This window comes from Teleopsis dalmanni, chromosome 1, assembly GCF_002237135.1.
Source record: "Teleopsis dalmanni isolate 2A chromosome 1, ASM223713v2, whole genome shotgun sequence".
NCBI classification, from domain to species: domain Eukaryota; kingdom Metazoa; phylum Arthropoda; class Insecta; order Diptera; family Diopsidae; genus Teleopsis; species Teleopsis dalmanni.
Window position 1 is genome coordinate 206,406,575 of NC_051846.1, and position 27,952 is coordinate 206,434,526.

General features: G+C 29.8%; 1 protein-coding gene across 1 annotated transcript in view; it reads left to right on the forward strand.

Annotated features, from left to right (window-relative positions):
* The first annotated feature begins 1,649 nt into the window (after positions 1-1,649).
* The window catches only part of LOC119667126 (transient receptor potential cation channel subfamily A member 1-like), a 32,109-nt gene continuing 5,806 nt past the window's right edge, over positions 1,650-27,952 (forward strand). The window contains exon 1 of the mRNA XM_038076414.1: positions 1,650-1,712. Within this exon, the coding sequence (XP_037932342.1) occupies positions 1,650-1,712 (63 nt within the window). The remainder of the gene's footprint in view (positions 1,713-27,952) is intronic.

The window sequence follows — 27,952 nt, forward strand, 5'->3', positions numbered from 1 at the left end:
AGTTTTGTGCGTTTACGTGAAGCGCGAGGTGAGGGAGAATGGCTGCCACCAGATTCGGAATCAGCAGATGGTGCCATTAAACCTAACTTAGGTACTTGTGGTGTATGCATAGCATGATGCATTTGATCTGAATCACGTCGAGAAGTCATTTCACGGTCTGAATCACTTGGTGCGACGTTACTTCTGTAGTCGCTAGAAGAAGTTAAGAGGCCGTAACTATTACAAAAATTATTTTATCTTTAATAACTTAATTGGCAACAAAAAAGTTTACTTATAAGATGAAGAGCAAAAGCAAAAAATATATTAAATCATATATAATAATCGCTTTAACTTGCCTACTAAAAGCTGAATCAGAGCTACGCTCCATACTTTTACGCCAGGATTCGCGGCGAAAAGCAGAACTACGTCGACCACGTGCACTTTGTGTTAAACCCACATTACCATGACTGCCACTGCGCTCTGTGCTTGAAGAATGTTTTTCAATTGGACGATAGAAGTTAACACAAATGCCATAGCGTGTTTTGCCAGAATCTTTATCGGTGAGTGCAAATACAAAAGATGTCATGTCGCGTATGGCTGAGCCTGTACGTCTAGGACCAACACTTGTACAACCTTCAGGTTGACAAAAATATACCATATCTAATGGTAATGGAAAATCTGCATGATCGGAAGGCGGATAACGACGTAATAATTCTGGTATCTAAAGAGAGCGATATGATGAAATGATATTTATAAAAACAATGTTTTAAATATACGTATTTAACATATACATTAATATAACGCAATATATATGTGCACATATATTATAAACCCATATATAACATAAATACTAATATAAAAAATTTATTTGTATTTTAATTTGTTTACCTGCACAGGTGGTGTTTTGTTATTTTGCATACCCTTCGGTATGGGCGGTGTTGTTCTAGCTCCAACTATCGCCATATAATCCACTAAACGTGGACATAATGATTGCTTTTGCTGGTCTGACATATTCGAAAATTATTATTTCTTATGTTTTATTCCTTAACTTAAAGATGCATGTACTTCAATTGCTTTAGGTAATGCTGCAAAAATAAAAAAAAATTTTTATATTAAATTTAATAATAAAAATAGAAAATATATTAGTTATAATTAAATTGGTTATATAGAATCACTTAAATATGTAGTGTTATTTTAGTTTGAATTCAGTTTCTAATTTTGTCTATTTTTTTTGAGAAATTTTTCTTTGAGTCTCTTTGTATTCTATACTTCACAGAATCTTAGGTAAACAAACTAACAAACTAAGTAGAGCAAAATAATCTTTGTTTATAATTTTGTATCAATTCTTGTTGTGATTTAGTGATATACGAATAGTGGTACTGTAGTATAGCACCATTTTCCATTATCGTAAGATTCGAAAGACTTGTGCAATGGCCTGATAAACCATTTTCTCTTTCCATTACTACCTCACTTTTGATTAGGGAAAGTTAGAGAAAAAAGTTTGCTAAAACTTCACTTAAAAGTGTATAAAGTTATATTAGAACAAACTAGTTAGTACAATGTTCCTGCTTAAAATTTTGTATTGACAGATGGCCCACTATGTTCTTCTTCCAGTCCTTTGGCTGTGACTGAGCGTAGTGGCGTACGTGACCCATTATAAATAAATAAAAATGTTACAAAATTCTGAAACTGCGACTTATATTTGCAGCAAAGAACCTTGTGCTTATGCTCAAGTGAGTAAAGAGATTTTTATACTATTGCATTCAGTTTCACAAAAATGCCCAAATTCTATTATTAATCGATTTATATTAGAAAGGAATTTGACAAAATTACGAAATTGTAAACCGATTATGACCTCCAATCCATCATCTCCACTTTCCTTGCTGCATTTCAATATCACAAGAAAAAAGCATATCGTTTAATTACATCACAGAATATAAGAATATTTTCCTTTAATTTATTATTAAAACAACGCAATTCTTAAAATCATAAAGTTAATTCAGATTGATTGCATTTCCACTAAATTTTGTGATTAAGTTAAAATATTTGCATTCGACTGAAATCGAAAACATATTTCTGTCTTTTTTGTGAAGAGAAAATATAAACAAAATTTATCCGTGAGTTGGCCGGAAGCCTGTAATTACATTAATGTTTGCATCTGTACTGTACGCAGATGTTGTCGTAAAGGACATTTACGAATATCTCTGAAATATATTCATTTCAGTAAATTAACATGCATGGAATAAAGCAAAAGTTGTTTTACTTAATTTGCCAGGACAACATATTTTTGTTTACATTTAGCAGTTGTAAGGGAAATGAAATTTAAGTTAAATCCCAAATTAAGGACGAAAATGTCAACATGGCATATACGCAACTTCAATACAAAACTTTTCTTTTAATCTTTATAAAGATAAATACTAAAGTCAAATAAAATTAATTAAATCAGAAATGCTTTTAGATAATTAACTGTAACTACGTTTTTGTAACGCAACTAAAACAAAAAAAAAAGGACGACACCTTGCTTAATTTTATAGAAGCTTAGAAAATTGTCACAAAATATTATTTCACTTTGATGTTACTTAGCTGCTAAATTATTAGAAAATTAAATAAAATGCTATTATGAAATAATACGCGATTATTTTTTTTTAACAGAGCTTAAATAATAAACATGTTTCAATGACAAAGTAAACCACTTTAAATTCCAAAAGGATCTACTTTAAGATAAAAGATAATATTTATGTAATTTCATGAGTACTATAAAGACAATAATAGAATAAACTCTGCATATTAATGAATATAAAAAAGTGTATAATATTTATGTTTAAGCTTTTAGCGCTGAGGAAGTTTGTAGGTTATTTTACGGATCATCATGGACTGCGTCATCTTTTTAATAAGAAACAGAGTCGACAGACTCTCTTGGAAGGCAAATGAGATTTCTAGTCACATTCTCTATGACTGTCTGGCTTACATCGGGACAAAGATAGGATAATTTAACTGGAAAAGCCTATATCCAACTAATGTTAGGATATTTTTAATAGCTGGCAGTTTGACTTCATTCGAAGTACAGATGTCTTTTGTACAGTTAGGATCCGCTAGAAGTCATGGTCGTAGTGCTTTACTCCATTCGGACAGCAATTTAACAGAATTTTTGAATAAAACATATTACTTAAGTCCTGAAAAAATAATAAAAATAAACCACTTAACAATTACATTTAAATAAATTTTAATTGAACCTATGCAGTACATAAGAGATTGTAAAAATCAAGATAAAGAAAGTTCTTGTAGATCAGTACTACAAGTCAAAGATTGTGGTAGCTATAGATAGCTAAATTGTACGAACTGCATATTGAATTGCCCCTTTGCTCAGTGTATTTTCTGGGTAAATACACTTCTACACTTCTCAAATGATAAAATGTTCGCAGAATGTTCTAATAAATCTTTTTATAAAAAAGGTGGAGAAATCTTAGACTTCTTTTGCTTTTTGATCATGAATTATAATTATTTGTCGGCGAGATAGTTCCAAAGATTGTACTCGTATTTTTTTTTTTTACATTGTGACAATTTGATTTTTATGGGGAAGAATATAATAACTAGACTTCAATAAGTTTGATGCGATATTGATCAGAATGCTTCATTGGAAGATCGTTAGAGGTGAAAATAAAGGATACTATTATGATTGTGTACTTGAATTATAATTATTTGTAAGTGATATAGTTCCAAAAATCACACTCGGGTATTATTATTTTTTCATTGTGACAATTTGATTTTTATGGAGGAGAATATAATAACTAGACTTTAATAAGTTTGATGCGATATTGATCAGAATGCTTCGTTGGAAGATCGTTAGAGGTGAAGATAAAGGATATAGTTATGATTGTGTACTTGAATTATAATTATTTGTAAGACATATAGTTCCAAAAATCACACTCGTATATTATTTTTTTTTCATTGTGACAATTTGATTTTTATGGAGGAGAATATAATAACTAGACGTATATAGACTCTTTGAAGTAATATTGATCAGATTGTATCGTCGGAAGATCATAAGAGGTAAAGGTAAAGAATACAGTTATGATTGTGAATTTAAATTTTACTGAATTGATAGTACTTCTTTAGGTATTCACACAGTTAGTTTTACAAAAAGTCATACCTGACCCCTGCGGACAGAAGCAGTAATAAAGAGGAAGACATTTGAAGCAAGATTTTATAAATAGCAACAAATACAACTGTAGACATTAATATTTGAATAAAGTTATTGTTTATCTGAGCAATAAAAAGTTGTAAATTAATTTCTTTATTTATACCGACACAATATCTTCTTTATCATAAATAGGTATATACAATGTATAAAGTTTTATTAAATATTTTTAATGGCGTCATTAAAAAACGTTTAAATAAAACACTTTCTAAGTTTTCTGTAATCAAAGTAAATTTTAACTTGTTCAATTAAACTGCAAGCGAAAGTTTTTGCATTTTATTTCGCATTTCGCACAAGGACACGTTCAGAGAATAAGAACAAAACCAATATGGCTGCCAGGAGCAAGTTTTCCATCGTTAACAAAAGAGGATAAGCAGAAAGAATAAATCCAATAATGCCAGCAAAAGTTTGAAATGCTCTGTTAAAGCTAAGCATTTGTAAACAACACATCAAGGATGAAATGAAACCGAAGCACAGTTGCCAGAAACACTGGTTCATTAGGCAAAATGTGTAAGGAATACTTTATTAAAGTTGATTGATGGAAGAAGTAAGCAATTAAAAAGCATTTGTTCTTGAAACAATACACTTTTTCTGCATTAAAATATAAACACAATTAAATGTTTTTATTTAATGGACAACAGAAACAGATCGCAGTTGATGAAGGACATTTTAGATGTACTTGAATTAATTTCAACAGAAGTCATTACCAATTGAAATAAAACGCTGGAGTGGAACAAATGAAATCACAGTATATTTGAAGTCACAGAAAATAATTATTTCATTATTTACGGTTGTAAGTTTTATAAAATACAAAATAATCTGACAATTCAAAACAAAGCTCACATTAATATTTAATATTAGTCTTTTCTAATTAACTTTAAAAAGAAGTCAAAAGACTCTTTTCAGTGCAAGTAGCCTGGATTAGACTGATTAGTTAATGAATCTTTTAGTTTTTTAGGGTCTTAATTTCTAATTTTCCGAAGTACTTGAGTTTTTCTCTAAAATGATGATTCGTAAGAGTACAGAATATCTTACTTATAATAACTAGAAATTGGACTACTCATTTAGTAAAGCTACAAGGGTAATGATAAATATTACCCTTGTGGTTTTCACGCTTTATAACCTACCATAAAGTAACGCGGTTTCATTCTCTCGATTCGTTAAGGGGAAATAGACAGTTGCTTAGTATATCCAAATAAATTTTGTCAGACTTTAAGATTAATATGACCGTTTAGCTGGCAATAAATTATGTTGATTTTTCTCTTATTTATTATTATTATGTTGAGCCTTTTTCTGAGTTACTGCATCTGTAAAGTTCCACCCATCTCACTGATTAATTTGTGTATTCCTTATAAGCTTCGTGATTATTCAATGACTGATCAAAGATCTGTGATTAGATAGTGCTAAGTTCGGCAGCCTGTCGGTTTTCGCATAGAGCTTTAGGGCTCTGTTCCTTATGTATTTTTTGACCAGATCTATTCTAAGATTTCTTAGCAAATATATTTTATATATTTATGCTATATTGATTGTACGTTATATTAAAAATCTTGTAATCATTTCAACCATATGGTATAATTTATTAGTTTATTTCTTAATAAACACGAAATGTTGTAAAATCAAAAAATATTTGCACTGAATTATTTTTTCTTCACTGACGTGTGAATTTTCTTTAATTTCTAATCAATTTTTTAATATTGTTAATGTTTCCCATACATTCTTTGTTTTGGTACCAACAAATAATATTTAAAATATCAAAAATATTTCATTAAATATGACTAAGTAAAATTTTTATGTATACATACGTATGTATATATATACATATATATATGTACGCACACATATTTTTTAAAGAAAAAAGTTTTCTTAAACTAATTATGTTCCAAAGTTTGTAAAATGTCTGATTTATGTTCATCATACGCTTCGGTGTACAAAAGGTATTATTAAATTAGACGTTGCCATAAGATGTATTACTTAAAATCCCAAAAACCAGATATTCATACAAAACTCAAGCAAGAAAACATTATTTTGCTAAAGTATGTTTTGCTGCAATACACAAGGACCAACTTTTTCAGAATTCTCATCATTTCAACTGGAAGCATTGTCAATCAAATATTTGCCAGCACTGCCAGAGGCTGTCATCTTTTGCAAAACAGCAGAATCCATGTTCAAAAGAACCACAAAATCTAATTTGTATGAATAAAGCATTTACTTTTATAATTTTTGTTTTTATTTTTCTAATAGAAGCAAATCTCTTATTTTATATATTTTTTTTAATATTTTTCAATTTGTCTGTGGTATGAATCTCATAACGTGGCAAATCAATCTTTTCTATTTAATAGATAAAAATGGATTTAATTTTAATATTCTTGCTTTGACACTCGCGTAAAATGTCAGTATATTTTATTGAATTTACGATAAAAGTAGAGCTTCGTTAAAGCACAAAAATTGATTTAATTTTCTTCTTGTCATTTCAATAGCTTCTTTATATTTCTCTATAAATCACATAATATACGAGTATCTTATACTTGTCGATAGCAGTTATTGTAAGAATAATTTTCTACAGAAGGAAGATGTAATAAAATTTTTATTAAATCTGTATTTACTGACTTATTCTGTGATTTTCTTTTAAATAGCAAAGTAAAATATATTTATTTGCATCTTTATTGTGCATATGAATAAGATATAGAAATATAAAATAATTGTATAAAAATTTACGATTCAATTTTGCAATTTAATACAATAATATATAAGCGGGCTAATTAGTCACTGAAATAAAAATAAATAAACTATAATTTATTACTTATATTTAAAAACAATTTCATATTATTAAAATATTTTTTTTCAATATTTCGACTATCATCGATAATGATATTCAAGGAAACTACAATTTAAATTAAATTGATCATAGTTATTTATGCCTTAGAATGCCTTAGAAATTATGTTTTAAAAATTATTACACTGAGATTTATTTTTAATTTTGAGATTAACAAATTTCTCTATATGCATACAGCTTATAATATGTCGAAAAATAATATCCAATATTTATACCAATGATAAAGTATCAATACAAACTTTCCAAGACAGTAACACAAAAATAAATGTATATATAGGCAGTCAGTTGTTTACTATAGCTATTATAGTACATCTCCTCTCTTCATTATATCTATCTAATTGTTAATAGATTGTCTAATTAGATTGTTTAATATAATACAATAATACGTAGTCACATTTTACGTGCTTGCCCGACTTTGTTTCGGGTTATAAGGCCAATACTTAGCACAAAATTTTTAATCTTCTCGGTGATAAGATACTCCCCAACAAAAGGCATTCTGCTCGTCATCAAAAAAGTGGGATACTTTATTTTCTATTAGCGTTGGTCGTAGTTTAAAGGATCTATTAAAATCACAGTAATAAGACACTCCCCAACAAAAGGCATTCTGCTCGTCGTCAGAAAAGTGGGATACTTTATTTTCTATTAGCGTCGGTTGTAGTTTAAAGAATCTATTAAAATCACAGTGCTCTGATTCAGCGCAGTAACTCTTCATATAATTTTAATTTAATCTTACAATATTACCAATGATCTGATTAATACAATCCGAAATATTAACAGTTATTTGGTGTCCTATTAGAATAGATGTACTGTTTTTTAAACTATTTTTAGTTAGTTGCATACTATTCTTAGATCTTTATACATTGAAGGTCCGGATTTGGCGATTTCGATTGTTATAATCCTGATAGTTTATGTTAGTATAGCTTCTTTTTTAAAAAAATAAACATAATTAAAAAAATAAACGTCGAAATATAGTTAAAATAAAAATTATTGCAAATTAAATTGATATTTCTTATTCTTATTCTTAGGACGTGTGCGAGTTAGGCTGAGTTGCGTTCTAAATGAGGGAAATTCTAAGTTGTGCCGATAATGTAGTGATGTGTCGATACGTGTTGATAAATGGCTAAATGTGTGCAGTGCAAAAAATCCCAAAAAATCTCCCATTTGTTTTAGCATCAACTTAGCCTAACTTGCACACGTCCTTAATTAATATAAAAAAGTTTTGACCAATTTGCCGGAAAAAAAATAAAACACTTAAATTTAGTTCAATTATAAACAATAAATTCTTTAAGTACTAATATAAATTAGTAAAGTTACTGTAATAAATTACTTTTTTATTGTATTTGTAGCTTAATTTCACTCATAATTCTTACTAATCGCCTTCCAAATAAACACCTTTGAATGAAGATTCTAAGAAAGCAAATTAATTGCGAAATGACTTTATGTAATAAGTTTTCGGCTGGATTTATAAAGCCACAAAAAAAAGAGATAAAATGAATTTTCTTAACATTTAACATAATTCTTTCATTTATTTACCTTAGAAGATAATATACTTGTCTTCGTAAATGAGTCCTAATTCCATGCTACGAAGGATAGCAGACTTGTTCATCAATTTCATGACTTCAACAAATTTGTGCTGTGATGAAACTAATAATATAAGCAAGGCAAGCAAAGTCAAAAATCCTGCTTAAGCAAGGACTTTCACCTTTATGTGGGTACATTAACATTTAACAAATAACATTTATTGCAGCAAATGTAATAAAATTAACAATAAATTGAGCAAATAAGTATGAATGTGTTTGGAAAAAATAAAAATAAAATAATCAAAAGCCGTCAAACGCATTAAGAAAACAAAACTGAAATAAAATTAATGAAGCCAATAAATCCCATAAATCCGAAGTCAAAGCCAATGACTTCTTCTATTTTTTTTCTTCTTTAAAGCATGAAACACGATTTAAATTTCAGCTGGAAAATTCGTTTTTCCTTAAATGTTTCCAAAACATACACAATTTGATGACCTCCTCTGTCTGCTGCACTCGATGATTGTGCATTTTAAAATAAGCACATCCGACACTTAATCCTCATATCTGACGCTGCTCAAAACAAAGAAAATTCAAATTCAAATTGAAATTTTCCTATTTATTCATGATGCGAGCATGAGTGCTACTTGCTACACTACTTTGTCTAACTGTGCGACTAGAAGAACTGCTGGATGATTTCCATTTGGAGAACGTGCACATACAATTACAATAATTTAATTGTGCACTTAAATTTCATACAAAAAGAGTCACATGACCCCCAAATGACGATTGACGTCAGCAAAGCAAAGCATTTTGCCCCTCGTGCTCCTGCAATTGAAATTTGAAATCCACGCTAAAGTTTTTAAGTTGGTTTTGGCTCTTATTGGCAACTCTTTAAGGAATTTGTGCAAGGCACACCATGTATATCCTTCGGCAGCTGCAAAGTTCTGTGCAAGTCGGATAACAGATTTTTGCCATATTGTGGTATCGGGGCATACACATGCCATGTATCTTGTGCTTGAAGTGTTTGTACAAGTGCTTTGTGTATCTAAAGTATGTGGCGGCACATATCTAAGCAAATGGCTGTGAAAGTGCAAATATTTAGCTAAGTTAATATGAATTTTATACGAACTTTTGTAGTTGAGAGTTATTCTCTTGTACATTGCAATTATGCGCATAAATTTTTAATTTAAGCCTGTGCAAATTATTTAGAAGGAAATTGTTAGTTATGTTCGTAGTCCCCGCTTTTCAATTTAAAATACTTTTAATTTTCGTTCATTGTTTATTCTCCGAAAATAATTTAAATTTACAATTCATATGGATTCATTGGAAATGCGGAAATTACATTCTTTATTGATTTTAGCAAAACATTCATTCGGTGCAGTTTTGGTGTGAAATAATGAGAAATGTTCATGACGAAGGCAAATTATTTGTACAGCAAGAAAAGTGGAAAATTATTTTCTTAGAATCAAAGCTGTTACAATCATTTATGGATAATTCGTATCTGCTAGTCGTTCCTTTTGTTTTGTTCTAATGCATTTGGGTAGGTGCAAACAACTCTTTTAAACTTGTGCTTACCTAAAAGTAAAGCGGAAGTGAAAAATTTATACTAAAATTTGGAATTCGAAATTTTATATAGTACACTTCTATTATAAAAGCTTATTGATGTAGGATAAAACAATTATTAAACTGATTGAGCACGATTTTAATTACCAAAACGTATGTCCCAAAAACGTAACTCAGATTATATACAAACTCTTAAATATATATTTAAAAGGAATTGTATTTTGTATTGTTTTTAGTGAATTGAGCATTGAATTTTAGTGAATTGCATACTAATATGCAATTCAAATCGTTTAATTATATCCTGCATTAGACTATGTTTTCATTATTATATACATATTAACTTTATAGTATACATATTTAAACTTATATGTACCGCATTTGCATTTGCGAAATAAATAATACTCCTCTAAAATCAAAATGCTTGTTGATTATTAAATGATTCTATTAAGGAATTAAGCTGATCTTTTATTTTTATAGTTTATAATAGTTTAATAAAAAAAATCATCATAACTTATATATGAACAATAAACTTATTTTTCCAATCAAATTATAATTCAATATGAAATGACTATTAAGTCCATAAAAATATCAAATATGTTCATATAATGAAAATTCCCAATTGAAGCACATCATAAAATATTCCAAGAGTTATTTCTATTCTATAATTTTATGAAGTTATAATAATTTATGTTGTACACCAAACTGAGTTATTCTAGGAGTCACTTCCGTTTCACAAAACCAAAAATTGATGGAGTCAACTAATTGCATTCATAAAATTTGCTGAAAGTATTCGAAAATATGTTTTTACTTCTTGATGTTATTCCTATAAAATTTTTATGTATTTTTTATTATTTAAATATACATAGCGTATAAAAAATTGAATGTTTTCCAGCTTAAAAGCTATCATTTTCGTCATAAATTTTTAAATTTTTGCTTTTAATGCACAAACAAATATGCAATTTGCTGAATGGACGAAAATAAAAGTAGCGCTGTAAAACTGATAAATCAGCAAATATTTTTTCATTTAAATTTTGTGAAAACTTTAAAAACAACACAATTAGAGTGTTTTACATGCATAAAATAATTGGAAAATTGTTTAAGAACAACATCAAATCCACACGTACTTGAGCCGTTTTAATAAATGCAATTGTGCGGTTCACACGGCGTATGAGTAACATTTCAGTACACACAGCTTAACCTGAAGTTCTCATATTTTTCTGTAATTAACCACATGTAAATTTGTTTACAAATATACAAATGAAAATTTATATATATACTATAGTAGATATGTATGCTTATAAACATATGTACATGTATTGTATATTCGAGTACATACGTTTTTGTTTTGTTTTGTTGTTGTTAGCATTGCAAATGAATGCGGAACCGTTGTGATGTGAACGGAAGTGTACAAAGCATTCAAAATTTTGTAGACTATGTGAAATACGCCTAACAGACTACAGGACATTCAACTTTAATGATTTTAATTGAGGTTTTTATTTAAGGACAGTTGTTGTGTTATTAAAGTCCACCTCTATTTGATTATGATTGCCTCATTTTCTGCATTACTTTTATAGGTTAATGTGAGATGTCACTATGTTATAAGTATTTAATTAACTTAAAGAACTACTGCCTAATTATCTTCAATATGAGTACTATAATTTTTCGTATTTAATTCAAAATTGACCTATCTTTATTCGTCCCTAGCTATTGTTTAAAACTCAAATCCATTTTGTCTGAGAAAAAGTAGTTCAATGTTATTCATATTTTTGTTATGAACTTTTTATTAAAATTTCTTTCAAAATTCAAACCCACAACTTTTATTGCAGCTTTTATTTTCAAATCTGCGTTGTTTTCCAAATGTACGTCAAGCACGAATGCATGAATAAATTCCCTTGCATTTATTATTTCCTACGATATTTTTTTTGTCTACATAAACAATTACACACATACTTTTAACCACAGTAACTGCGAGGTTTCTCTACATTAAAAAAGAATTTAGCTTTTAAATTTATTATTGTATTGTATTTTATTGCAATGAATATGTATATTAAATAGTTGTTACCCACATGATGACGTTTAATATTAAAAGGCTTTAACTTCAGAAATTGATGATTGTTCATTTTCTATATTTCCCAAGAAGCTGGCGGTCAAATAAAGTCTGCCGGGGAAAAGTAGCATTCTTTAATAAAAATGCTTTTAATCAAAATCAGAAAATGCTTTATCTAAAGAGCTTAAGTCATATAGTAACCTATACAATGTTTCATTCGATATGTAATATAGTTATATAGTAGGTTCAATGGAGATGTTCCCAACATTTAATGCGTGAAAAACATCCTTTTCAAATGGCGAGACTCTTCAATTCAAGCAAAAGAGAATCACTCTGACAAGACTGTGAACTTGGTTGTGTCTAAGTTTATATAATTTTGAAATATGAGGACTCTGTCAATTGTGTACAGTTTTCTACTCATCCACAGAGTCACAGGTCCAATAAAAGTAATTCGAGTGTAGATGAAGTCTTATTATATGACTTTCTAATACACAGTAAGTTGTCAGCACCGATACTCTAGTACTTTTTTGGTTTCGGTATAGTTAAAGCAGCTAAATGATGCAAGTTTTGTCCATTTTCGACTAGGTTAGTCTAGTATGCTGACAAAAATCTTCATCTACTCATGCTATCCTTGCTAATCTTAGATATTTATGTTTAAATACCAGTGTCATGTATAAACTAGCTGGCAACGCCACGAATATATAAAAAGAAGAAGAAGAAGTGGCGTCGTGCAAAGTAGTAAGAAAAAAGGTTAACGAGTGTGTGCACGAAGGCATATGAGAACGGAACAAAGAAAAGATATATATAAAAAATTATTTTGTTATAATAGTAGATAAATTGTATTGTTAAAAAAATTAATAAATAAAATATACCTAACATACGGTTAGGTGATACCAGTTTGATCATTTCAAGAGAAATACCAATATCAAAAGAATAAGTTTCGTAAAACACCGCACCTGCTTTGGCAAGTTACAGACACTCAAGATCAGTCTACGCAGAGATCAGGCACTAGAAACGTGATACTAAGACCTAATGTCAAGTCTAACGTTTAGTTTAGAGCCGTCAGTCTAAATTTTAATCATGTTAAATGGAGTTTACAGTCCAGTATGAGACAGTTGAACTCTTAAACGCTTAGTATGAGAGACAAATACCTGAACGAGGTTTGGATATGAATTCGCGTAGTTAATGGAATTAAGAGATGGCAAGTCCGGATTCAGTATAATTGAGTACGATTTGATTTAAAATGATGAGTCTGGTACTTACTAACTCAGCTTGTTGTTTTACTAAGACACCGATGGCAACCAAAGAATTAATGTGGGTGGAGCTTTCGTAGGGCTCAAGCATAGACCTTCACGAATTTGGAGTGCAATCATCCTTCTTACTTTATCGAGTAGCGTAAGATAACTAATTTTGGCATATACTTGACACTAAAACACATCCTCGTCGCACTATTTGTTCTTTTATACTGTATACAAATATAGACACTATATATCATTGGTCATATCATGACCAATTGGCCATCACTTAATCATGAGTGATTAAGTTGAGATAACTTTAACCATATTAATATACGAGACTAAGTTAGAAGTATATAGAGCAAAACAGATTAAACTGAAAATTACTCAGAATGTATTGTAATTCATTTTTAAAAAAAACTACAGTTAATTGAATATTTATCACATCAACAATACTGCAACATATGCTCGTGCATAATCCAAGAATAACTTTTATATTGATTTCATTTATTTATAGTTATTATAATTATATCAAAAATATATATCTCTATATATTGTTGGTAATAATAACTTCATAGAAAAGATTTTCAGTTTAAAAACAAATACTTGCTATAGTATTCTGACCTTTTGCTTTGCATGCTGGTCATTCTAAATAAGCTTCTTACTTTAGGCGATTATTGGAAAAAAAATTTCCATAAACAAATTTGTTCACTATTTATGCAAGTCATACGCGTTCGCAATAAATCTTGCAAAACACATTTAAAGGTCAACGCCACTCATAATCTTCCTACTGCAACTAAATATTTGGTCAAACCAATATTTAATGCCAAAAGGCTTATAATAGAACAATGACTTTTTACTCAGCAATATGATACTATCCCTCCTACTTGCATAGAACAAGGATAAATGATATAAGGAAAAAATATATGTCTCTATAATAATCAATTATGTGAGTTTTTGTTAATTTATTTGACTTGAGCTAATATCCTCGTATTTCTTCTACAAATTTCACTTTTTGTTTTGTGTCCTGTGTTTAAGTTGAAATATGTTATATCTCCAATGCTGCAATAATTAAGCATATATTTCACGCAAAGATAATTAATAAGGACCAGAAGTCAAATATAAACAAGACAAGAATGTTTATTATACTAATTGTGTTCTTTATTAGCTTATTTGACTTGTTTATTTATCATTAATCTTAATAATTATTAAATATATTTATTCAAACAAGCAAAGATGTGAATATTAGTTTACTTAATTTTGGAACATTATACATATATTGAAATACATACATATATTTAAATCCCTTGCAATATATATACACAAATTAATCATATCGAGTTATGCCTTTAAGTGAAAAAATGAAAACTATTGACCTACATTATTTAATCTATAAAACGTAATAAAGTATGGTACAAAAAACACTTCCTTTACACTAAAAATATGAAACGGACGTATAAGTATGAAAATGTACTATCCTTGCTAATTTTAGATATTTCTGTTTAAATACTAGTTTGGCCATTTCAAGAGAAATACAAATATCAAAAGAATAAGTTTCGTTAAACAACGCACCTGCTTTGGTAAGTTCGTCTGCTTTACAGACACTTAAGATCAGTCTACGCAGAGATCAAGCACTAGAAACATAGCGTTAAGACCTAATACTAAGTCCAATATTTAGTTTAGAGCCATCAGTCTAAATTGTAATCATGTTAAATGGAGTTTAGAGTTCAGTATGAGACAATTGAACTCTTGAACACTTAGTATGAGAGAGAGACATATCTGAACAAGATTTGGATATGAATTCGCGTACTCAATGGAATTATGGGCTGGAAAGTTCAGATTCATTATAAATGAGTGTAATTCGATTTAAAATGATAAATCTGGTAATTACTAGCTCAGCTTGCTCTTTAACTAAAACTCTGGCGACAACCAAAAAATTAACGTGAGTAAAACTTTCATAGAGCTCAAACATAGACCTTCACGAGCACATATACGCAAACATATATATGTTACACAAATTAATCATTTCCAGTTATGCCTTCAAGTGAAAAAATGAAAACTATTGACCTACATTATTTAATCTATAAAACGTAATAATGGTACAAAAAACACTTCCTTCACACTAAAAATATGAAATGGACGTGGAAGTATAAAAACGTACTACATTTTATAGATAAAAACTTCAACTTTTATGTGCAACCAAATAATTGTCACATATTTTGGAATGTTTCATTCATGTTTCATATAAGCGCTGGCTTGTACACACCATCATGCGATACTTGTATAACCGCACAGCTAATATTGATTTTTCACACACACTAAAACATGGAGACATGGAGGACATGGAGAGGATATAGAAATGAACATATATTAAATCTTATGACAATGTGCACAACAGAACTAAATTGGTAATTGTCAGTATTGTAGTGAAATCCTCTGCATTGTTCCACTGAAATAAAAGCTAAAATGTACAAAGTCACGCACCGAGCCAATATCTCACTTTGTCTGTACATTTTCAATTAAAACTTTCTCTAAAAGCGTATATATATATATATTTTTTTTTTTTATAGCAAATAAATATCAGAGCAAACTAGCATCATTCTTATTTCCTTTCATTAGCTTTGTCTTAGTTTAATTACAATGTAACAATTATTTTTTGCTTAAGTAAAAACAAGCACATTAGAAAAGAAATTACTTTCATAGCTACTTGGTTTCCATTTACATTTGAAATGAAATAAAATCCGATTTGATGTGCACTTTTGTATGAAAATGAAATCATGTCAAGGTTTCATACTGCATCAATTTTGCAATTGTACTCGGCATTTGCTGTATACAGCACGGCAATATACTTGCTTACCCTTCTACATATTGCTTTTATATTTAAACTTTTCATTATAATTTTCTAGTTTTATTGCATTTGTTTAAACCAACAATCGCCCACTGCGTATGAGTGACATTAATGCACTTTTATTGCTCATACGCTTCAAAGCCTGCAAACAAATGAAGTTTATATTTGCAATAACCTTTTTTCTTTCTCTTAATGAGAGTTTGCTCTAAAATTAAATTCTTTTTGCTTTAATCAAATTTCATGAAATAAACTTTGTTAACAGTAGTTATAAGTTTGTATAGTTAAATATTTTTCAGTAATCACGTCCTTGGACTGACCATACAATTGTTTCAGGTATCGCCAAATGTCAATCATCAGTGGTACTTGGAAATATTTCTTGATTTAAACATGCTATATACTATTACCCCCTTTTTTATTCGATATGGATTTCTTGCCATAAGTGCTTGAGCGGACAATAGAACTGTTTCATATATAGCCAAATATCTGTTATCAGTTGATTTTGAAAGCATCGAACCAATGATTGTTTCTACATAATTTTTGGACAGCAAATGTTAGGAATTATGCTATTACACCCTTATCTATTTAAAACGGGTTTGTTGTCATAAATCGTTCGACTGACTATACAACTATTGCAGATATCGCCAAGTATCCATCACAAGGGATCTTAAGAAACATCTATTGGTTTCATTCCTGACTGACATTTCTTGACCGCAAGTGTCAAGAATTATACTATTTTCCCTTTTTTCTATTTGCAATGGATTTATTGTCAAAAATCCTTTTTCTGATCACACAACTGTTGCGGATATCGCCAAGTATCGATCGTTAGTGGTCTTAAGAAACATCTATTGGTTTCATTCCGGACTTATAACTTTTTGACTGCAAGTGTGAAGAATTATACTATTTTCCTTTTTTCTATTAGCAATGGATTTACTGTCAAAAATCCTTCTTCTGATCATACAACTGTTGCAGATATCGCCAAGTATCGATCGTTAGTGGTCTTAAGAAACTTCTACGAGAATTGCTTTCATTCCTGACTGACATATCTTGAAAGTAAGTATCAAGAATTATACTATTTTTCCTTTTTTCTATTTGAAATGGATTTCATGTCATAAATCCTTTTTCTGATCATACAACTGTTGCAGATATCGTCAAGTATCCATCATTAGTTGTCTTTAGAAACATCTATTGGTTTCATTCCGGACTTATAACTTTTTGACTGCAAGTGTGAAGAATTATTCTTGACACTCACCCCTTTTTCTATTTGAAATGAATTTATTGTTGTAAGTCCTTGAGCCCAACATACAACTGTTTCAGATATCGCCAAATATCCATTGGTTTAATGGTTCGTGTATAATTTTTCAAAGTAGATATTTTTAGAAACTGTAATTATTTTTATTCTCTTATTATTTAATGATGCACATGCACATGGGCAAATGGAGTCATGCAATTTTAATGTAATGAGTGCCTTTTTTCAGTAAATAATATAAAAATAGATTGAGTAGAATTGGTAATTGATAACTTTTTTTCGTTAAAGCTTTGGCTATACTCAAAAGGCCTCGTCATTATTGATCTCTTACTTCATAGTCCATTATTGACATTCATATTCCTTTGGATTGCCAGAATAAAAACCAACGGAAAAATACTTTGAGCGTATAATATTGATTTTTTCATTAAAATTTCTAAATTTAGTTAGACAAAGTCTTTTAGAATTGACCAGTAAGCAAGCACTTATATTTTGCAGACGACGTAATTATTAGTTTTCCATGGAAACAAGTAGATTTTAGTTTGAAGACAAACAAAATTATACGTCTCCTAAATTATATCTTAAAACGGTCTCAAATTGATGCGCCGTTCACTCCCTTTAAACTGTAATCAAGTAAAATGAAGCTTAACTCATTCAACTTTAAAGACTCAAATCTACTATAATTTTTTGGTGATTAAATGAAAATTTTTATTACGACAAAAATATTACTTTTGCGTAATTTTTTTGATTTTAACGATAAAAATGTAATTTACGTATATCATTTTATTGTGATTTCATAAATTATGAAATAGTATTTTCTCAGTCAAGATAAAATGAAAACATATGTGAACTTTATTTTAGTATTCATTCAATTACAAAGCAAACGAATAAAATAGTTACAATACACGCACCAATTCGTTCTTATCGGGAATGTGCCATCAATGAACCCAGCGCAATTACCTGTAGAATGCGCCAAAAAGTAACTGAAACACCCACATTTTCCGTATAAATTATGCAGAACTACAGATAATTTATTCTAGCACAAATAAATATCAGCAAATAGACATAAATTAAAGCAATGAAACTCACTAAGCCAATTGCTAATTATGATAAGCGGCGTATGGAATGCAAACTCACACAGATACACTAACACAAACAAATTACAAGGAATTCGGAAAAATGACGGCACAATTAAGCGTTCTAGATAACAGTCAACTAACATACACAAATGGAAGTTATTCGAATATGGAATATTTAAATGCATAAATTAAGTATGATTAACATCCGGGCAGGGGTGTGAAATCAATTTTCATGTGGGATGATTTTTTTTAAAAATTCCATGACGACATAAGCTAATCATTTTACACTCAACTTGCTAACTTCAATCAAAAAAATGTTAATGAAGTTGCAGATGGAGGCTGTTGTTGAAGATGGAAAAGTTGAAAATGTCTTACGCAGGAGTCAAAAACAGAATCAACAAAACGTCAATACATTATTCAACGACGTAATCAATTGGCAGCGACAGATGATGCGACAAAATTTATGAGAACACGATTTTTATCTTCCATTTGTAAGGAAACAGGATACAGCTTAATGTGGGCGTGATAACTGACTTTGGGTTAATATAATTAGTGACAGGAATTTTATTAAAAAGCGACGTCAGTATCTTGTAGCAGTTGCCTGTGGGTGTTTAAATTGTGTTGATTATATTTCATAATTGACATTCAACTGCATGAAATTAATATTATTTATTAATATTAATAATTGCGGTCCTGTGTGTCGGAGTGACAAATTTATTTATATCTCTTATATAAAACAGAAAATACAAAACAATATTGTTTTCTTTTAAATGAAATCAATTTGCATATAAATGATAAGATAGATAGATACATAAACACTTCTTTGTTATTCAATTTCAAAGTTTTTTAACAGAAGTAAGTATTATGCCTTAAGTCTAAAAACATTGTTACTTAAAAATATATTGAAAAACAAAGAATACGACAATGACTTGATAGTCGTATATATAAATAATATTATATATACTCAATATTTAAAACGCTACTATACTATACCTTTTACAAATTACCAGAATCAACAACTGTTATTGTCGAGAAGTACCTCATCACGCCATAATTTTTATTCTCATACTTAGTAAGTAACTATTTAGAACTACTTTATAAAAGGAATTCTTAATTTCGCTTCTGCTAATAAATTATGATATAAGAAGTAAACTATTTGCTATAAATTAGCTAACTTCCATTAATGAAAATATTTATGAGAAAATAACTACTTATATAGGAGTATTATTATTAATATTGTTATTGTTATTATTAAAAGCCAGATTCTTGATCCTTAAACATTCAAGCTTTAATGATTTTGTTCCGTAATATTTATGAAGGAATAACATTACCACTTGAGTAGCGAAATCTTTGAACATCCGATTTCCATTTCACAAAAACGACAGACATCACCACAGCTTGTAGTGACCAGTAAAATAAGAGAACAGTGTCCTTAAGCTTAGTAAAAGTATTCCTTATTTGATAATCTTTTCGTTGAGGTAAGTTCTCATTTTGCTTGCTATTGGTCTATATCATTAAACCAGTGGTTTGCAATTTTGGTCTCCTCCCATTTCTTCATTTCATTGAAGTGGCTTTTAATTAAAACAGAAAAGAACGTAGGAGAAAAGGCATATTTGCGACTTTCTCGGTTAGACAATCAGTCAATTGATTTTCTTCATGTCTGTCATGCCCTGGGACCAACTCTAACACTATGGTATTGATGTTCTCCGCTGCACTAAAAAGTTTTACACAATTATTAATTATATTTTAGATAATCGTTACAGTTACCGCCTGACTATCTCACAATATATAACTGTAAGTTCCTTACATTTTATTAGAAATATATGAGTATTCCTTCGCGTGTTTTTCAATGGCATGTATTCCTGCTTGAACCATAGTTCAATAGGCACCCATTGGAATTAATTTTTAGAATCTAGTAGCAGTGATTTCTGCCTGTTTTATTGTTCCCACATTTCTACTTATTTGTAAATTTTATTCGTGAGCTGGGTGTGAAGGGGCTAAAAATGACTGCCTTGCTTTTGTGGCTTGCTTTCACGTCATGCGGGTTCTAACTGAGGGTTTTAGCAGGGGTTACACCCAAATAGTTTGCTTTATTGGAAAATTTAAGTGTATGTACAAGTAAGTTAATCAACGAAAATAACCATTATTGTTATATAGTACGTAGATAATGTATTGGTCTAATTTCAATTGCAAGATTTTTCTATTGTAGAAAATAGAAACAAACTATAACTACAATATATTTAGCTGAAATCGTAGGCTGATATGAGTTCTCTGTGTGACTTTAATGCTCAGATATAAAAGCAGTTACGATTGAGTGTAAAGAAATTAACTTCTCAGAACCCAATAGCTAAAACTTTTTTCTTTTTAACAATATTTTTTCATATATAACATTATTTTACATCATTTTAGTTTCTGCTTTTTCTAACCTAACAATTACAGTATATCTGGTGTGTCAGGAACTCTGAATAATCTGAAGATCTACAACTCCAGGGACTGTTTGCAGTAATGAAAATCTAATCTAATCTACACTGGCGGGACCTTCTTTCTCTTTATCATTATTTAACAATTGGTAATATATATAACAATATTTAATCTTTACTCATCTAACATTTTAAATAGTGATTAGGAAAACAGTATAGCCTCTAATATACTAACAACTGCCTTTTTTTAAGGTAAAAGCTTGCAATATTTACTAAATCATCAAGGAAAAAATTCTATATTTCTATTTATGATTTAAATACTTTTAAAAATTGCAGAAATAATATACTTAACTAGTAATAAATTTAAAATCATTTTTTCTTAGAGTTGTCAATTCCATTTTATGTTGCACTCTATTTGATGCTTCATTAATATTTCAATAGTTTTTTTCTTTTTCCACAACAGAATAGCAGAATACATTAAATGGAAGGCAAAGACTACTTCATGCACAAACTGTTAAACTAGTTCAATATATTAAAAATACAAGACAGTGCAAATACAATCAAGTCATGATTTTCATTTGCATCTTAAAATAGAAGAAAGGAGTTTAAAGGATGTGAGGATGTAAGGATGTGCCAAAACGCCAATATGCCAACAAATCGAACTTAGTGCAGAAAAAATTCCACAGAGAAAAGAATGCCAACCCAATAAAATGCAGCACCAAATGCATTTGAAGAATGCAAAACTAAGAAAAAATACTTCGTGCCGACTAACAAAGCATTAAACAAGGACATTAAGGACATTGTGCTGTTTTCGTTTTATACTTAAAAGAAACGTCGTTTCTTTGCAGATTATTAAAAAATGAAAATAAATTATATTGAAGAATTTCCGATAAAATGCACGCCAGTTTTAGTTTATGAGTTAAGCAAGGATTACTTATGTTGAAATATTTGAAATGTGTAAAATGTTCATTGAATATTAATATGCGAAGCATGATATTCTAGCATAGCAAGGATGAAAATCGTTCATAATGCAAATATTGTAAAATAACTGCTAAAAAGATGTTGGAATGTACCACCAACAACAACAGTTGGTGCTAAAAGTATCCGTACGAGATGCTTTTACAGAATACCGCAATGCATAATATGTTATGCGTCAAGGATACGGCAAAGCATATTAATGGATGCGATAATCTGGTGCTTATCTGAACATAAATATAGAAAGGACAACTAGAGGACACTCGAAAATATAATATTACAAATATTTATTTAGAGATAAAATGCTCTACACGTGCCGTTTCCTTTATGTATAAATTACACAACATTTATCGTATTATTTTACAAAATTCAAAAATTTTTTAAAAATATCCTGTATTTACATTTTGTTCTCTGAGCAGTGAATAAGCACTTCAGAAATATTTATGTATATTTTTGTTTGGCTGTGATAACTTACAAGCGAACAGTGACATTTAAATATTTCAATTTTATGGAAGCTGAGGCGAAAGGTGTTCTGACACTTGGTACATGAGACATAAGTGACGGAGGTTTAAAACCAATTTAAGGAAATTATTTATTTTTGAAATGCGTACAGGAAGAGCTTATAATATTCCAATTTGTGTGTAAGTGTGTAAATAATAAAAACAGTTTGTTTAAATGTCAATCAATTTTGGTAGAAAAGGAAATACCAAAATTGATATTGAAAAACTGAAAAGTTATCTGTAATGAAATATGTTTACGCAGATTAATTTTACATCCAATAAAATTCTGGGATTTAAATAATATCTTATATTTGTGCGTTCCAATTACTACTAGTTTACTCAACGAAACCCAAACACTATTGTATTAGCTTGGAAAGTGAGCAATATTTTTATTTACAACTTATAAAGGCTAAATATACATACATTCAGCACAATGTTTCATTTGTCAGCATCCTATTGTGATTAGCAAATGTACGTTTCGATATCAAGACTCTTATAGAGAAAGACTCCTGATAATTAAATGCATTAGTTTTTAAAAGGTCATCACTAAGTTTTCCATGGTGATTTATCTACTACTGAGTTACTATAAATACTAGCTATTCATTGCTTAGATAGTAAGTGAACTAACGAGTCAGATAAAATAGGTTGTAATCTATCAGAGACTACCAACTATAGATATCTTTAGAAATATTTTTACTAGCTCTCCTGTGAATAAGGTATGTATAGTCGATTAATCACACTTTATACTGCAGAATATTTCACAAAAAGTAAATACTAAAGTATTTTGGATACTAGACATTTTTAGCACCAGAACGAACTTGCCAGATATGAATCCATTGTAACGAAATCATGTTAAATAAAGAAGTCTAAAGGAATGCTATGCTCGACAGGGTACTAAATTACTTTGTTAGCCATAATTATTGCAAACTTTAATAGAACCAGTTATTCAGATGAGGATTCAGTTGAAAGATATGCAGATTGTTATGATTTAAAGTATCTTCTTAAAATGAGCTGCCTTAAATAAACTCGAGTAATTAATCTATTTATATTAGACTGATGATTTAGGAATATCAAAACCATCTTAACTTCATCATTATATAATGCTTTATATATTCAATTATAAGCACTAAAAATAGACATTGATCTTATAATAAAAGTGTTGTAATATATACCTGGTCTCATTAGAATTGATGACAATAAATCGACAGATAACATTGCAAGAACTGGTTCAGCCATGCAGTTCTGTGAATCTCGACACTATTATAGGCTCACGACTAGGTCTGTAATCAATTAATTAGATAAAAAACTGAAGGACTCTGCTACGTGTGTGAAGAATTAAAACTTGTAGTTTTCAATGATACAGAGGTTGCTGATAGTTTACTTGACGAGTCATTTTAACCAGAAATTCCTTCGCAATATCAAGATGACTTCTAAATAAAATAAGTAAAATAAAAGTCCGGCTTCAATATGTATCAGAAAAAGAATACTTTCTCAAAACTTCACTTCTTCACATCTTGTCTGATATTATTTAATTAAATGCCTTCTAACCTTCATTTGAAAAGCAAGATGTCTTTTGATCTATTAGTGGAGGTTACACTAGTTTGGAGTAGCGGCTTTTTTTCTATTGTGTTACCATGGATTACCATGAAGAAGTACCTCAAGAGGGCCGCAGTGGTTAGCTAAAAGAATGATAACCAATGAAAGACACGTTTCTTCCTTTCAATTAAAAGTGAATTAACCTGAAAAGTCTATAAACTTGACTCAAATTTTAAATTTCAAGATTAACAGATCTGTCCGATCGATCATAAATGACATCCCAAGCATTTTCAATCTTCTAATGGTCAAAAATAGGCATTGACAAAGTAGATGAAATGCGGATTTCTACACCTCTTTACATCCACAACCACGACAAAACTAATTAGGGATGGTTACTTATATATAATAAATATACTCTTGTGGTTGTTCAGATAACTTTCTATGTACCTCACTTAGCGATTTTTTGCCATTTTGCCACCATATTTCTCGCAGAAACCTCTAAGATAGAAGAACTCAGACTAAATACATCCTGTCGAATTAAGATAATTTAATAGGTCTTTCGTCTTTATCGATAAACAGGCTGAGGAGCTGTCAAAGAAATATCTCAATGGAGAAAGTTTTTAATGGTTTTTTTTCCTGCAGATTTACACAACTTCTGCAATGAGGATTATGAATGATGCACAGTTCTCTGCGTGGGTTTCTCTTCACGAATAAACAGAAAGAACTGCAGTAAGCCTTGCAGTGTTCACTCGATTGTGGTAGTGTTACACTGGAAGCCTTGAATTAAATCATTTTATATACTATTTAACATATACATAAATTTTCCATTCAGTAAACAAATTAATAACATTTATATTTCTTCATTAAATAGCTTTAAATGTACTGGTTACGTTTTAAGCTACATTTCCAACAATTAGGGAATTCCTCTCTAAGCGGAATAAGCGCCCGCACTACCCAGAGTTTTAACTAAAGGTTGCAATGAAAACAAATGTCCTTCGTTTGGTTGCTCTGCAGTGGGTTTTAAACTAATAAATATTAATTCCGTCTCAAAGGAACGCAGCGCCACAAAGCAATTTAATTAAAAATTAAGAATTATGTATAACGTAAAATTTATTTTAATATTTTATTATATTATCTGCAAGTTTCAAACTCACATTAAACACAATGTTTATATCTGTGGGTTGGAATATAAAACTAAAGCACCAAGAAAAAATTCCTAACAAATTTTTAATTGAAGTTGAGCCAAACCATTAAATAAAACTACAAGCATTTTTCATAGCTTAAAAGAGAGTATAAAACAAAATAAGAAACATCAAAAACATAAATAAAAATATCAAAAGAAAAAATGTAAAATATTTTACAACAATGGCAACATTTTAGTAGGAATAATAATAACAATTTTTATGAATTAAGACTTGCTTTCCTCTGTTCTGTTCGCGCAGCACCTAATAACACCTAACAAAGCCACCCGCTAGTCTGATAAGTGCGAATGATTTGACGAGGAAAGAGTGTAAGCCATAAAAACATAAAAAGCAACAAAATTGTACTTACTGCTGCCAAATGCGACGCGTTGCTATTTTTAAAAAGAAAAGCCACAAGACAAAACCAACCCTGCATGCTCTTAACTCCGTACACAACAACAATGAGTACAAGTACATACTCTACTACTACTATACGACGAGTGTACTGTGATAACAACAAACGCTACAACAATGGCAAGTTAGTGTAGCAACAACAACAACACATCAATAAAACAAAAACCAACAAAAACGAACAAAAACCAACAACCAACAACAACAGGATGCAATGTTATTTCAAATGAGACTCGCGCGTACGTACGCAACAAGGTCACTGGAAAAATCGTTAAAACAGACGAAAAATCTATCCCCAGTATACACACACAATTTTCACAATTCTACTTAGCGTACATGTCATTTTGTCAAAATACAATACATAAATAAATATGTCCGTTTGTGTTATTTTTTACACATTTTTTCGCATTGACAGAAGAATTTTTACACTTGAAAAATACTTGTTAGCTTGAAATTATTCAAAATGTAGACCTTTTCATAATTAATTTATAAATTTCATTTACAATTTAAGAATATAAAAAATATTTTATAAAATATGTTTATATGTGTGTATCTCTACATATAATAAAATAACAAAACACTACTTACCAATTTATTGCTTTTAAAATTGTTTCAATTCCGCACATTTCCATTATAAAAAAAATTTTTTTTGTTTTCTTGGTAGAAAAAATAATTAATTAATTAATTAAAAGTCACATTGGTTTCAACTTAACAACTTTAGTTAAAGCAATTAATAAAAAATTATTCAAATGTATCCAGTTTCTTAATTATTGTTGCAGATATACTATATATTTATGTACATATGTATATAAAATTAATTTTCTAAATCGTGTACTTCCGTGGACACCTCTTAACACTTCCAAGTCTGTACTGCAACTGATAAAGATTCAAGTTTCTGCTTGGCAAAGTCCATGAAAATTTTCGTAGCTTAAAGCTGCTAGGATTTTGGTGAAAGCTTCTTGCTGTGTTGAGTATATTTCAAAATTCCTGGAACTGGAATATTTCCCACACTTGTTGAAGTTTGTGTGCACTAAATGCGCAAGCCTATGTTTTGATCCGGCTTCTTCACAAGTGTTTGTTGACAAACAATTCTTGTTGTATTTAAAGGGAACACGTGCATTCTCGATTAATGCGCAAGTCTCGGAACAATTTGTCGTGTGTTGAATATTTTCACTGAGCTTTCGTTATTGGAAGAGTGAGAAATCTTGAACAAAAAGTTATTAAAACGAAACAGTGTATAACCGCTAATACAAATAATATTGACTTTAATGATCGAATGATCGGTTAAGTAGAATGTTAACTTTTGAATTGATGTCCTTTTAAGATAACTAAAAGTTTTAAACCATCCTAATTAAATATTTTATTTAAAACATATATGTTAAGTCAGACATTAACTTATTTATTCAGTCTAAATAAAAAATTGTTCAAATTTTGTCAAAAATGGGACCGAAAACAATATGATTATCTCACACACTATCTACTTTCCACTTGAAATTAATTAAATTTCCTTATAGAAAAAATTTTCAACAATGTCCAAATTTTATGAAACCCGTCGAGATTTAGAGTGGGAGATATGGTAATAAACTGGTAGGATAGCATTAAATATCTAGACATCACAGTGTACAAACGATTCACATGGCTTAAACATGTTCAACTGAAAAGAATTAGCTGTGCCAAAATTTTTCATCATTTCCAACCGCTATTCAAAAATGAAAATCTTAATACTAAAAACAGGAAGCTGATATATAACCAAATAATTCGACCGTCACTTCTATATAGGTGTGTGTAGCGTTCAGCAAAGCCTCAATCACTAGTATTTGACAGCTAGAAATTGCACAAAGGCTCTGAGAAGACTTTTCAAGGTACCATGGTACATAAGGACGAATGACATCCTTAGGGACCTCAAGATTAATCCGATCAAAAAATACATAAAGGATAGAGTCCTGAAATTATTTGCGAAAACGGACAGACTTACCAATACCTCGTTATCGAATCTCAGAATGGTTACAGGCTCGTCGGGGGGTTCGCAGATTTAAGGTCTATTATTGCTTAGTCTGATGAAGTGATAAACAATAATCCAGTCAAGGCGTACAAAGGGGTTATGAAGAAACCTCACAGTTAACAGAGAATAAAAGTGCTCAAGTGCACTGACTCAACTAGCCTCAACATATGTTAATAACAATAATAAGGTTTTTATTTGGAGTTTTAGCACAATTTTTCGTAAGAAATAAATGTTAGAACTAAGCTTTAAGCGTATAATTTCTTCCATAGCGTAGTGTTCCATTTTTTAGAATAGGCGCCCCACTAATTCTGAGAAGATTAGCAAGCTGAAACATTCGGTCCACCAAAAAGTTAAAGGATTATTTGTTGTAGAAAAAGCGTAG